General features: G+C 39.6%; 3 protein-coding genes across 6 annotated transcripts in view; all 3 read left to right on the top strand.

The window, feature by feature from the left end:
• Positions 1–2,067: 2,067 nt before the first annotated feature.
• LOC107086246 (phosphoinositide-interacting protein-like) lies at positions 2,068–2,382 on the top strand. Its single transcript, XM_015377061.1, has one exon. The coding sequence runs from the start codon at positions 2,068–2,070 to the stop codon at positions 2,380–2,382; it is 315 nt and encodes a 104-aa protein (XP_015232547.1).
• On the top strand, positions 2,088–5,768 carry LOC107086251 (transmembrane protein 238-like). Of its 4 annotated transcripts, none has more exons than XM_015377071.1 (2): positions 2,088–2,211; positions 3,297–5,768. In XM_015377071.1, the coding sequence occupies exon 2, from the start codon at positions 3,320–3,322 to the stop codon at positions 3,812–3,814; it is 495 nt and encodes a 164-aa protein (XP_015232557.1). In that variant the 5' UTR covers positions 2,088–2,211; positions 3,297–3,319; the 3' UTR covers positions 3,815–5,768. The 4 variants fall into 4 exon arrangements, 3 of the variants coding, with proteins under 3 accessions (XP_015232557.1, XP_015232553.1, XP_015232554.1); XR_001481297.1 differs by lacking the exons at positions 2,088–2,211; positions 3,297–5,768 and adding exons at positions 2,396–2,595; positions 2,995–3,076; XM_015377067.1 differs by lacking the exon at positions 2,088–2,211 and adding an exon at positions 2,396–2,595 and having other exon boundaries at positions 3,297–5,767.
• Positions 5,769–7,951: 2,183 nt separating this feature from the next.
• snx29 (sorting nexin 29) overlaps positions 7,952–11,047 on the top strand; it is a 190,369-nt gene continuing 187,273 nt past the window's right edge. Inside the window, exons 1-2 of the mRNA XM_015377096.1 lie at positions 7,952–8,304; positions 10,438–10,502. Coding sequence (XP_015232582.1) covers positions 8,298–8,304; positions 10,438–10,502 — 72 coding nt within the window. The 5' untranslated portion in view covers positions 7,952–8,297. The remainder of the gene's footprint in view (positions 8,305–10,437; positions 10,503–11,047) is intronic.

Raw genomic sequence — 11,047 nt, forward strand, 5'->3', positions numbered from 1 at the left:
TATATATATATATATATATATATATATATATATATATATATATATTAGATATGTGCTTGTCACCTTATTGTGAAATGATTCAACTCTGTAACTCTTTAATATTGGTTAAATATGGCATTGAGTTAACTTACAAAAAGCTTCTGTTTATAGGTTATGGGTCATCAAATACATTTTTTCCTTAAAAAAAAAGCTGCCTGAATTAGGGCTGTAATGCTCACCACTGGTGCCAGATGGTGATGATTGCAGAAAGAACAGAAAAACAGTTAGCCATTCAGAATCAACTTTTCCTGCCACAAATCATTATCCAGAGTCAGGACAGAAATAGTGCAGAGCTACAATGTGGTATTTTTAGCTCCATCATGAAGTTGTCACAACAACATAGCTTTTTTTTTCCTCTTTTTTCGTGTGGAAACAATCTGTTCACTCCAGAAACAAGCAAAAAAATTCCCAGAGTGACGTAAGATGCCACAATGATCTATTGAGTCAAACTTTATTTCCTCCCGTGGAAAATATATTTCGGGTCGGCCCACTCATCAAACGACATCGAGAAGCCCACATCTTGTCAGTCAGCATTGGATTGTGTAACAGTGATGACTTGCAGAATGAAGGGTTTAATTCCTGGCCTGGGGTCTTTCTGCATGGAGGTTGTCCCTATTTATGCATAGTTTCTCTCTGGGTACTCCTAAAAGGTCTAAAAAGGTCTAAAAACATGACTCCTTAGTGCATTAATCTTTTCTTTGACTTAATGTATGAGTGCGTGCAAGTGTATTTGACTGTCCTCTTTATTGCCCTGTGGTTAACTGGCCCATCTGGGGCGTCCCTCACCTTTTGATTGTTGTAATTAGTCACCAGCCTGTCTATGGTCTCAGACATCAGACATCCCAACATTTTTTGCCTTTTGTACCCCTTTAGGCATTTTTTCTTGACATGAGCTCTCTTCTCAATCAAAATTATTGATAACTGTTCAAAAGTGGAATGTATGCTAACTGATTATGAAATAAAAACTATTTTACTCAGGCTTTTAATTTGAGAATTTAATTTTTAGACATTTTGTTCTTTCCATCTCAAGTAAAAAAAAAAACAAATATGTTGCCTGGAGTTAGTAAAGAAGCAAAATAAATACAGAATACAGAATAAATACAGAAATAACTCCCATTTAATTACATTTAAACTTGTTGAATTGGGAACAAAATACAGAACAAAAATGTTATTTGGACTGAATTAATTAGTTTTACTTTGTTTTTGTCAAAACACCTGAGCTACTTTGATGAGCTCCGATAGCTCAGTGTGAAAAACGGCTGATACCAGGCTGTTCTCTACATCCGGTTTGTTCAAGCTGAAGGTGAACCCAAACATATGAGAAAAAACTTGTTTAATTGTTCAATTGAGTCCTCACAAAACAAAACAGATCTAAGCCCTATTTTATTTTACTGCCTGAGAAATAAATATTTTTATCTACCGCTTGCAATGCAGTCGCGGACCACAAGGGGTTCGAGTACCCCTTTTTGGGAATCATTGGTCTAAGCTGACAGACAATGAATGGACGTATGGACAGATGGGTTGGGGGGTTATCGTGCCACAAGATGCTGCAGCCTTGGAAACTGTTTGCTTCTAGTAAATACAGCCGTCAGAGCTTGAATACCTGTTGCCTGTATCAGGTGACAGCCCAATTGTCCAGCTTAGAGCAGCCTGTGCAGCTGGTGTCTGTAGGGAAGACAGCCAAGTCAGCTCAAGTATGCCCAGAATATGAGCCTTTGTGAGAGAATGTTGTGATGAGCTGTCTTGATTGTGTCATGTAACCGGATAATGACAAAGCCAGTGAGTGAGGGAGTGCTGATGATGTTAACAACAGGTGGGCCGGTTCTGTGCACTGACCAAGGCCCTGCCTCTTTTGTGTGGGACCTTCTGGAATTACATAATTGTGTTCACTGTAGCTGATGAGGCATCGTGCACACCCCCTGCAGATGATAGAGCTTCTTCATGGGACTGCTGGGAGGAACGGACCCAAGTGAACAAACAACAGCAGAGGCTCTGAGGGATTCCTATTGAAGGGTTTCTCAGGAAGTCATGGAGGAACTCGATGGACTTTCACCTGAAAATGGAGGTCAGAGCTTGTGTTCCGACCAAGACACAGAAAATGTTGCGTCTCCAGGCTGGGCCTTCCTCCACAAGGCCATAATCGCCATGGTGATGGGATCTCTGATGTCTGCAGTAGGTGCAATCCTCTTCTTGCTCCACTCTGCTGGGGTAACCGATGTGTCCTGCTCTGTGGCTTCAGCTTGCCTGTCTATAGGGCTGGTGTTCGTTGTGATGGGACTGGTGTGGATCCCCATCCTGAAGGAGAAGCAAAGGCGGAGGCGACTCAGCCAAGGATTTGAGTAGGAGATGAGAAATGATGTGATGTTAGTGATGATGTTCTTGTGGGGAGTGAACTTCATACTCCCCTATCACCTGTCATCTTTGGGACTACTTTTTGTTCCACTTTGGAGGATCTACTCATCTGTTTAGTCCAAAAGAAGAGTTCCGATGTATGCAGATCTGCAAAAGTTCCTCCTGTTCCTTAGTGGCCTGTGACATAATTGGTGTTAATTTAAGGTGGGTCAATCGGAATGTTCTTCACTCTGATCTGGTTTGGATATTTGGAGCTGGAGTATGATGTAGAGCAGGGGTGTCAAACTGGTTTCAGAAAGGGCCGTGTGGCTGCAGGTTTTCTTTCCAACCAAGCTGTAGCTCACCAGACTCCAGTTATCTCATCAAGGGAGTCCAGTCTGAACATGATGACTTGATGATATGAATGGAGTCTGGTGAGCTATTGCTTGGTTGGAAAGAAAACCTGCTGCCACACGGCCCTTTCTGGAACCAGTTTGACACCTGTGATGTAGAGGGACAAAAGACGAAGAGCAGGCGGCTGAGCCAGGGTGCGATCTCTGTTTCCAGCAGGTTTTCTATCAGGATTATTCTGGTTTAAACTCCACTTGTTTCTCCATCAACCAGGTTCTATGCTCCAAGGAAAAGTGTCCCCTCAGCATGATGCTGCTACCACCATGTTTCACAGTGGTAGTACCGATATTTTCAGGGTAATGTGTGTTATTAGTTTAGCATGCGAGCCAAGGAATATGTCTGCAGTGTGTTTATGAGTGATGATGTAACTGAAACCCCAGATATAGTCAGGCTGAAGTGACAGATAACAACCAGTGTACATTGAACTTTGAACAGTCACAGCAGATTATTCCATTTGAGGACTCAACTTTCCTCTCCTGCAACAACCACTGGTTTCACATTACTTATTTTTCCAGGTTTGACGAGCTCCTGTGCCATCATGTCCACATCGGTGCAGATAGAGCCTGTCATGGAGAAGACCTACGGAGGAGTTGGCCGCTGCAAGTGCTCCTTCTGGTTCGCAGTGGTCCAAGACGTACTGGGCGTCCTTATCATCCTGGTGGGGGTGTTCAGCGGGGTGGTGATTCACGATGTGTTTATCTACGGTGGGGCCATCCTCATCTTCCTCAGCCTGATCTGGTGGGTGTTCTGGTACTCTGGGAACATCGATGTTCCACCAGAGGAGTTGGAGGACGACGTAGGCCTGATCAAGTATAAGAACAAGAAGCTCAGTCGGGCCGTGAGACGTGTTTCGGACCGTATCTCCGACAGGATTAGGAACTCTTTCAGAAAGAAAGGCCGCGATTTTCAACATGGGCCATCCGGCGACCCTAGGCCTTCAAACTCAGGTACAAATATAGAACTTTCCACCATATATGACAACCCCAAAGGCTCTTCATCAAAAGAACTTGTGAGAGAAGCACTCTCCATATGAACTAAACTAAGGAACCCTGAACTTGACTCCTTATTTTTTGCCTTTTTTGCTGCTTATTAAAACTTTTTTTTTTGTGCTCCTATCTGTAAATATAATTTGACACTGAAGTGATGACTGTATAACTTCCATGTTGTTAATAAGATGTGGTTCACTGATCCACTCAGCTCTGTGCCGTCTTACTGTTTTGACAGCTGATCATCTGTTGTTTATTCCCGGAGGAGGACTCTAAAATAAGTCAAAATGATTGATGAGCAATGAGGAGGCTTCTTCTTGTCTGCATGAGCTGTAACAGCATCATGTGTTCCTCGTTTTAAGTTCTCTCAATGGACACTGCTGCTAACACCAGTTTCATTTACATATTTTTCCCTTTTGCATTAAAGCACTGAATTATTGCTGATCAGATACACTTATTCTAATTTAGCAATTAAAAGGACCCAGCTTGCCTAAAGCGATATTGTAGTTTGTTTATATTCATTGTCTGATATCAAAGTTGTGCAAACATTGTGCATTTCATTCTTTAGAAATTATTTTCTGTCTTTCTCATCTGTGTTTGAACCGTAAATCTTTTCTACTCTGATGGAATAAATTCTGCTCACAGTAAAGAGCAGTAGGCCCTAAGGGTCAAGTATTCAGAATAAATGAACTGAGGATTTTTGGTAATTTGAATGTGATGCTTTGATGGCTTCAGTAGTCCCAACAGTCTCCAGTAGGTTGTGGCAGAGAGTCTTAGCACAATATGGCATTTTTCGCTGCCAGCTTCCTGCAACTCTGGCAGATGTCAGGATCACAGAGCTGCTTTAATTTCCAGGAACTCTTTCTCTAAAGTCCAGAGAGAAAAACGGGACCCTGCGGTGTTCAGACAGGAGTATATCTACAGTGGATTTCACAATGCCATTATGAGACCATGTGAATGACATATGATGTAACTTTTCAGTTTAACTGAAAAACAAAGATCTCTGTTAGGAAAAATAAAAAAAAATGTAAATCCCTTTATTGTCCCACAATGTGGAAATTCACTGTCTGCATTTTGGGCTGCCATTGTGTGGCCTCTGGGGAGCAGGATGGGGTAAAGGGTTTTGCTCAGGGACCCAGAGTGTAGGCTGTGGGGATCAAAACGGGTACTTGCAACCTACTCAGAGCACAAGCAACTTGCTCTAAACGCTAAGAAGACACTCCCATATGTGTTCAAACTCTGAAATCCTTACTTTTTCAAGCATCCTCTCATTTAATGTCTGGATTCAGGACTCTGGATTGTGGGCCTGCTTCACCTCTCGATGGAAAATTTTTTTTATCAATTGTGGACTGGATTAAAACAATGTCTTATTCATAAGACTTTACACAAAATATGTCAAACAACATTAAAATGCCTTATTTACATCCTTATTTATTAATCCATTTGCTTTCCAACTGGCTATTTTACTTCTTCATCTATTTGATATTTATGAGGAGTTAGATGTCAGCATAAATGTGACTTCCCTTTTTGTATAGAATGCTTTTATTTGGTAAAAGAACCAAGATAATATAGAGAAACAAAGTTTAGGTAAACCGAACAAGACAAATACAGCTCCTGCTTTTGGCACAGCTGATGAAGGAGGAAGATCGAGGAGCTTCGAATGTAAATTAATCCCAGAATCAGGGTGGATCCATTCAGTCATTCCCTCTGTTTTCAGAACCAGCCTGGAATGTGAGAATGTCTGTGAGCTGTAATCAAAAGCAGAAATGAGATGGTTGCATACAGAACTACAGGCTCCCTTAAAAAGTTAACAGCTTAACAGAACTTTTTGTAAATACAGCCTTCACCTCTTTATGGCTTCCTCCTATGGATATAGAGTGTGTGTTGTTTATCTTGTCTAGAGTGAGGATTTATCCGTATATATTTTTCTTGGATTTTTTACAGTTCTTTCAAAATGTTTGTTAAAATTATTTTCTTTTTCTTTACTTTATTGTTTGTACGATTTTTCCCCTTTGTATTTGTGGGTTTTTCCACGTTTTTTTTAATGTTTTTATTTATTTATCCCCCAAAGGCCTACTAGAAGTAAATCAATCCAACCAATCCAGCTGCTGCAACTATCTTATTCACTCCTCTGGAAATGATTAAGTATATCTAATCTTCATGATTTTAATTGTTTGATTGTTATATTGGTTTATGACTTCTTCAGTTGCTTGATCAGCCAAACAGCCCTCACATGTAGTGAACAGAAAATGCATAAAAATTGCACGGAAATGCCTTAGAAACCCCACAAATAATAAAATGTAATTAATTGAATTGAATCAAATGTATATTTATGCATTTGTTTTTTGTTTTTTTTTTCTTTGTTTTTTTCAAAATGTAAACAAACAAACTCAGTTTTCCAAACCATTAGCTAGTGTGACTGCATAAAATTCCCCGCCACAATTTTTCGATTTGTATCTATTGGTCTGTTACTGTTCCATATAAATGTTCCTAGCATTTCCCAAACATGCCTTGTGGTGTCACATGAAACTCATAAAATACACTGTGGAGTTGTCATGTGGATTTCTATGGAGGACCAGAAGCGTCACTAGTAAGAAAAACGGTAATTTCAAATGTTACATTTAAATCATACAATGGGACATCCAGTTAAACCAATTACAGTTGCTCCTCAGATGCAACCAGCAACCTCACTGGTCATTTTGTTGACCAAGTGTGTAGTAAAGGGCTGAGGGTGAGCATAGAGGACGAGGAGAGTCACTGAAGAGAAACATACATTGCAAATGTACCATTTATATTATAAAATTACTGGTTGCACCTGAGGAGCAACTGTGATTAATTTAACTGGTTTGAAGAAGGTAAATGGGGGAATAAAGAAAAAAGAAAATGTAAAGGCAAAAATGATTTGAAAAAGAAAAAGAAAAATTTAATAAGGAATAATTTTTTTAAATGTGTAATTGGGAAAGGTATTTATTAAAGACTTTCAGTTGCAGTGTTCAATAATATAGGCCTTTTAATAGATCCAATTTATATTTCCTCTTTGAGAATTAAACTTTAAAATGCTTTAGAATTTCATTTCTAATTGTATGATTTTAAGGTAAAATTTGAAATGAATCTTTTTCTTTTTCATTTATTCATGATTTGATTTAATACATGGTTAAGTGGGGATTTCTTCAGAAAATGATCAAAACAGTAGGAGCAAAAACTACTAGTGAATTTTTTTTATTAATTTTTTTTTTTTTTATGGGTGTCCTATCTGGCGATGTGGCAATAAGAATAATTGTCTTGATGCCAAAAAAAGCCCAACAGATTTTACTTTCACAAGTGGAGCAGTAGGGCTATTGCCATAGTGTTCCGCTTGATTTATGCATATAAATTACTTTATTATAATTATGCTGGGAGTTTTACAGATTATATGGACAGTGCAATGTAAATAGAACAGAGGAGGAAAGACAGAAAAAAAGGAGAAAAGATGAAAGAAAGAGGAGATAAAAGGGAGATAATGATACAATTTTTTGAGTCTGCTTCATCACCTGCAAAGAGATGTAAAAAGAACAGCTCAACCAACAGACATGGTACGAGACATACAATAAAGTAACACCTTGAATTTATCGCTGAAGTAGTATTATTTAATCTGACATGTACTCTGCGAAATTGGTTTTGTGACGTACAGAAGAGGATTAGGGCCACTGAAAAAAAGGAAAAGTTAACTGATTTTTAAATGTCATTTCAGTTTAATATGGGAACAAAAGTCAGAATTCTGAGTTTGATTTCAGAATTCTGACTTTTTTTCCTCAGAATTCTGACTTTAATCTCAGAATTTTGACTTCTTTTCTAAGATTTATGACTTTAATCTCAGATTTCTGACTTTAATCTCAGAATTTTGACTTTTTTCTAAGATCTCTGACTTTAATCTCAGATTTCTGAATTTAATCTCAGAATTTTGACTTTTTTCTAAGATTTCCGATTTATGAGAAAAAAGTCCGAATATACTGAAATAAAATTTAAAAATCAGTTAACTTTTTAAATGTTTTCAGTGGCCCTAATCCTCTTCCGTATTATGCAGTACATCAAACTATTGAAATAACGCAGAAAACTGTTTCAAATATATAAAAACTACAATTCCAAGCAGCCTTTGCTATCATATGACCGTTGTGTGTTTGGTCATGTGACCGCGGAGCCGCGTTATCAGTGGTCGGTTGTAGTTTTTCGCAGTGTCACAGGCAGAACAGATTATTACTCTGATAACTTTTCCTTTCGGTACCGAAGCGTCCTGCCGCTTGGTAGTCAGGGGATGAAACGGCTCTAAGTTCTGCTTCGGAACCGGTTTGGTGACGGTTCTTATCACATCTCTGCGGCTTCCTGACAGGCCTCTCTGTTCACCGAGGCAGCATCAGCTCTCACGCCGCTGTAGGGTGGGCCCGGCTCGGCTGCAGCATGGAGCCGGTGCACCGCTGACCTGGAGCCGTTTCTGGGAGATGAGCAGAGGCATTTCGGTCGGGCTGTTCCCGCTGCTGGAGCTCGGGTGTGAAAATGAACGGTGAGTTTCCCTGTTTGTTCCTGTCAGAGATCAGCCTCATGCAGTCATGAGATGTCATGCTCCAGCAGCCTGTCTACAGCTATGAAAACAGAGCTGCAGCTACTTCCTGCAAACAGTTAATGTCCAACTGCAGCCCAATGAGTAACTCTGATATTGACATTAAATAAATAGATCCAATCCATGACTGGAACAGATCCACAACAAAGAGCTCAATTAACAGTCTTGAAAACTGTAACTTTAACAAATATATTTAATTTAATACAATAGGCTATGTTCATGTAGCTCTAATTCACACAACATGTGCTCTCTGCAGAATTTCTTTCAACACTGCTCCTAAAGCACACTTCCCTGCATGTTTACAATGCTTCCCTGCTTTAACACGCCTGATTTAGATAATTGGAGTGCAGAAAAAGTCTGTCAATATGCCATTAATTGACTGTAGGTGTGCAGGGAAGCATTGTAAACAAATAATCAGATCATCCAGAAGGACGAAGAAGTTTTGTAAGGAAACCTAGAAGATTGCATCCTGTCGTTTAATTGCAGAGTTCACTCCTGCATGTGCATGAAGGAAGAGTTGCCAGTCTCTGTTATTGACTTTGCAGCAATCCCTCATACTGAACATGCATGCTGCAACAGTGGAAAGGAATAATGCTTTTTAACAGGAAGAAACCTCAACCAGAACCAGGCTCGTCTGCATCTGTGTTGCAGTGAATGCAAATGTATCCCTTCGCCCCTTCTGCAGACACTCTGCTGCACCTCTCCAAAACTGTAGGTGACAGCAGACAGGAGGCATATGATTGGTCAAATCTACATCAGCTCTACACTATGCGTATTTTCTGTTTGGTACCTTACCAGCTTGTTTTGTTTGTATGACCGCCATTGTGGAAAACGAGTTGTGAAGTTGGACCAGCTAGAAGAGCAAAGTGCGCAAGAATGCCGGGACCCTTCCACCTGGATCTCCGCTCTATTTTACCCTCATGTCCCTCCGTTATTCCACAATCTTGCCCCTTGCATTTTTCCACTTCCTCACCGCCTCTGCCGTATCTAGACCCACAGCTAGTTCGTGATCGTCCCTCTTGCGTTGCCCTGGGCTGCAGTTGGGCATAAATAGCTGGTCATCGTCCCACAGCAGTGTGTCGCAGTGAGCTTGTCGCAGATATTTTTGATTTATGCCCAATTTTGAAGCGTGGTATGCGCTATGTTATTCCACTCTACGACTCAATCAAAAATATCTGCGACAAGCTCACTGCAACACACTGCTGCGGGAGGATAACCAGTCCTTTAATATAAACAGCCCTCTGCTCTTACTTAAGTCCTGTAGTTTGTTCCTAAAATGTGAATCTGCTAGGATCTCTTCCTATATAAAAAAAATTAATTGTAATTAAAAATGAAAGTTTTGTTGACATAAGGTCAAAGGCAGATTATGAGTAAATTGTATAAAAGTTGTCGACCTGCTTTCTCTGCAGCTGTGTCAGGGCTGTTCATAAGGAAACAGCTGAGGGCCAAAGCAGACAGGAATGGCTGAGTATTATTGTAGAAAACCATCACTACCACATTTAAATTAACCATCAAATGGCACAAACTGTAATTAGGAAAACACATATGCTGGAGACTCTGTAATTTAAAAAAAAAATAAAAAAATGTTTTTGATAAAATAATTTTTTTTCTTGCTTCAATGAAGTGGTTTTTGTCGGCCATATTGAAATTCTTATATTGTGCACAAAAAACTAAGAAGACTGTTAGTAGTTTTAGGATGATGGTGCCCACCAGAGGCATGGCGGAAATATGGATATATCTTATGTGTTTACATCTGCTGCCACCATGTTTTTTTGTTTGTTTAAAAGTTATCACATGGAAAAAAACACTGGCATACAATTGTCACTGTATTTGTTATTTAATGAAAATACCACAGTTTCAAAACTCAGCATTTTTGAAATGAGTAAAATACTGACATAATTTGTGCACATTTGTAACAGGAACTCAGAGGGATAATTTTTAGGCCACATTTTATGGTCTAAAAATGTTATCTTTCTAAGTTTTTTTTTCATTTTTTATGAAATCAATCAATCTTAAAGAACGGGGCATCAGAATATCACTGTCCTTCTAAGCTTGTCCCATTTTGTTTCCCTTCAGGCACTCAGCAGAGTGATGAGAAGAGACAGCACCTCCTGGAGAGGCTGCTGGATGCTGTCAAACAGGTGAGTTACCCGTCATCTCAGAGGTATCTGTGCTGCATGATGCTGCCACCACCATGCTTCACCATGTGGATTATTTTTGTCTAACCAGAGCTGCTCCTTTCACGTGTTAGCTCCCTGTCTTACACTTATCTGTCAAACTTGGAGAACGGCTGTAGTTTTATTGAGATTATATTGTGTATAGTTTTATAGAAATATGTGCCCTTTGGAGCCATTCAGTATGTCTGGATTTTATTTAGGGATGTCAGACTAAATGAAACTGTTTTTAAAATTACTTTTTATGTTTTTCAAGCATGTTTTTAAAAATCATAAATCACTTTCTTTTCTCTTCATGCAAATGATCTACTTTGCCCATCAAATAGAAGCCTAATTAAAGGTGCTGTAGGAGAGGTTGGAAAAACGGTTCCAGCAAGCTATATTTTTTAACATGCACAACCATGCCTCTCCCTTCAAACCACCCCTCGAAACCAAACCTTCAAAACACATGAGAGCGCATGCTGTGTGCAGCGCGTCTAGAGCAGCATGATCACTCCTCTGAAACAGTTCAT

This window comes from Cyprinodon variegatus, unplaced genomic scaffold (genome assembly GCF_000732505.1).
Source record: "Cyprinodon variegatus isolate N-32 unplaced genomic scaffold, C_variegatus-1.0 Scaffold146, whole genome shotgun sequence".
Lineage (NCBI taxonomy): Eukaryota > Metazoa > Chordata > Actinopteri > Cyprinodontiformes > Cyprinodontidae > Cyprinodon > Cyprinodon variegatus.

Coding starts and splice junctions, on each gene's coding strand:
- LOC107086246 (XM_015377061.1), top strand. CDS start 2,068: ATGGAGGAACTCGATGGACTTTCACCTGAAAATGGAGGTCAGAGCTTG.
- LOC107086251 (XM_015377071.1), top strand. CDS start 3,320: ATGTCCACATCGGTGCAGATAGAGCCTGTCATGGAGAAGACCTACGGA.